Source organism: Aplysia californica, unplaced genomic scaffold, assembly GCF_000002075.1.
Source record: "Aplysia californica isolate F4 #8 unplaced genomic scaffold, AplCal3.0 scaffold00726, whole genome shotgun sequence".
Taxonomy (NCBI): Eukaryota; Metazoa; Mollusca; class Gastropoda; order Aplysiida; family Aplysiidae; genus Aplysia; species Aplysia californica.
Genome location: NW_004797996.1, coordinates 124875 through 127722, shown reverse-complemented (window position 1 = coordinate 127722; position 2848 = coordinate 124875). Strand labels below are relative to the sequence as shown.

The window sequence follows — 2848 nt, the reverse complement described above, 5'->3', positions numbered from 1 at the left end:
GGGGGGGTGAAGGGGGGGGGGGGAGTAAAGGATATACATGAAAAAGAAGAAATTATGAAGAGGGGGGTGAATAAAACTTGAAGAAGAAACTAGTAGAGTAAAAGAAAGTAACTACTGTTGTTGCCGCTTTTGAGGATTATAGTCATCATCATCATCCAGTGCCAGATCTGCGACAGACATCGGTTTTCATGATTTTCCATTCATTCCTTTGCTCGGATGCTCTCAGAAAAGCTACGTTTCCCTGATCTTTCCCTGTTACCCATTTGTTTGGGTTCCCTAAGTATGTTGTTCTGGGCCTACCCCTGCCTCGCTTTCCCTCAATTTTGCCAGTGAGAGCTAGAGGATAATAGTACCGTAATAATAATAATAACCTCACCCCACCCTTTTTTTTCGTGTTGATGATAACGACGACATTGCCGTAACAATATTATCTCTCAACAAGTTTACAGATTGGAAACCCACAGTAGGGGGCTCTCGTGGTCTAGAGGTTAAGGTGTAGGCCTCTCATTCAAACGTAACGGGTTCGAATCCGGGTAGCGACCAAAAAAAATTCTTCTCTAAAATTGTCTCCTTTCACCTCCTTTCCTGCTCTCTAGCAATGTTCTGTTGTCTGCTTTCATTTCCACTTTCTGCCCCCACCCCCTCACCTCCTTTGCCCCCTCCTCTGGGCTCCTGACTCTTTCTGCAGCCTTTCTACTGTTACTCCTTGGCTCCTCCTTGCTGCTGTCTTTCAGCCACACCCCTGATCTTCAGGTAGGGAAGATCTACACCTAGCCTTCTCGAACAAGGGCGAAAAATCTCGGAGGGCCCGTGTGCAAGTTGCGCACGTTAAAGATCCCTTGGTGGTCTAAAATCGATAAGAGTAGGCTTTGGCCGCCACCCGGGGAAAATTCAAAAATTCCTACCAACTGAAAATATTAGGTGTGTCCCCCGCGCTCATATGACATTATGCAGTTGCGAGCGCCGTAAAACACTTTACAAAAACAAACAAAAAACAAAACCCACAGTGTAAAAGATCAAGGGGAAGACCACGTGGAACCTGGAGAAGAGTCACGGAAATGGATGTACAAAAAGTGAGAAGACATGGAGGGACATCAAGCAACTAGATCTAGTCCAGGACAGAGAAAGGTGGAAAGTGTTTGTTTGCGGACTATATCTCGATCCAGGGTGAGAAAGGCAATGATGATGCTTACACAGTTTACCTGATCCGGGCGGCAGTAGATATCGTCTAAAGAAGACTGTCGGTGCCTGTGAGAGTCCGTCAGAGGTTCTGCAAAGCTGACACATTTGGCGACCCTTGACCTTGACCCCCAGCGACCTTTGTGCGGGCCGTTAATCTCTAACCCCAGTTTGGCCGAGCAGTGCTGTAGCTCGTTCATAGCCTTGAGCCAAGCTGGGTTTTGTCGGCTTGTGAATTCTGCATAATTATACGGTAAAAAAACTTCTTTTTCTTTTTTCTTTCCCTTTCTCCTCTTCCTCCTCCTCCTCCTCCTCCTCCTCCTCCTCCTCCTCCTCCTCCTCCTCCTCCTCCTCCTCGTCGTCTTCTTCTTCTTCTTCTTCTTCTTCTTCTTCTTCTTCTTCTTCTTCTTCTTCTTCTTCTTTTTGGTTGACCATGACAGGCAGGGTCGGAACCCGCCGTCTAGAGTATCTAAATTACGTCGTAGGGGGCGTAAAAACACTTACATTGAAAATATAAAGACACATATTTGACTTCAAGTAGACCAGTCAATCTACTCCCTTTAAGAGAGAAGCTTAGCTAATTTTAACTCTTAAAGGACATAGCAGGAATATTAAATGTATGTCCGATTAGCAGCAGACCAAAAGCAATTTTACGACACAATTTAAATCACCCTAAACAAATAATTCAGAAGCACAATTTGTCGCATTTCATTATGTGCATAATATCGTTGTCTGTCTTCTTAAGTTTTAGAGAGAAAAAAAAAGCAGACTTGGAAAATATATCTGAATTACAAAACTATGATTATGCTTCTTTTTAACATAGTATCACGTAAAAAAAACAACCTCACCGCAACCATCAGCACAGCTTTGTCCTTCTATCCTCCCAGCAGCACTTGGAGATCGTTTCAGCATCTTGAAAGACCCGCCCTCTTTGGGGTTGTCGCAGGACGAGGCCCAGCCCTCCTGCACAAAGCGTCTCGCGATTGGCTCGCAGGCTGTCCTGGCCTCGCCCCGTTTCTTCGGCGGGTCAGGAGTGGAAAGTGGGCGGTGCCAAGAGGGCGAGCTCGGCGTCCGATTGGACGTGAAGTCTTCTCTCCCCCACATGCTGTTGCTGCGCCTCTGGTGCAACAGGAGAGGCTGGGAGGTTTTGTAGCTAAATGAATAAATGAATATATATATATATATATATATATATATATATATGACTGAATAAATAACACTTCATTGATCATTATAGTGAAATTTAGGTTACAATGACAAAATATATTCGTCCATGCATACATAAATACATAATATATCATTTGAACGCACACATATGCATACAAAGATTATCAAATATACAAGAACATTTAACAAATGAAGTGTCTTAACGTGCCTTAACGTGCCTTAATGTGTCTTATCGTGGAAAAGAGTGATCGGTCAATTTTACAAACAAGCCATTACTGCGCATTGTCACCACTGACACGCCCTGCATTTTGAGTTAGGGTTATCGTGTCTGAACCTCGTGTCGGTAACACGTCCTTTTGGGCATAATTTTTTAGTTTGAACTCACTAACCACTCGGCTACTGGAGTATATGTGTGTGTGTGTGTGTGTGTGTGTGTGTGTGTGTGTGTGTGTGTGTGTGTGTGTGTGTGTGTGTGTGTGTGTGTGTGTGTGTGTGTGTGTGT

General features: G+C 44.3%; 1 protein-coding gene across 1 annotated transcript in view; it reads right to left on the bottom strand.

Moving 5' to 3' along the window:
• Positions 1-427: 427 nt before the first annotated feature.
• The window catches only part of LOC101852509, a 7966-nt gene continuing 5545 nt past the window's right edge, over positions 428-2848 (bottom strand). Inside the window, exons 5-7 of the mRNA XM_005108844.1 lie at positions 2028-2332; positions 1194-1417; positions 428-481 (exon numbers count right to left, since the gene is read on the bottom strand). Coding sequence (XP_005108901.1) covers positions 428-481; positions 1194-1417; positions 2028-2332 — 583 coding nt within the window. The remainder of the gene's footprint in view (positions 482-1193; positions 1418-2027; positions 2333-2848) is intronic.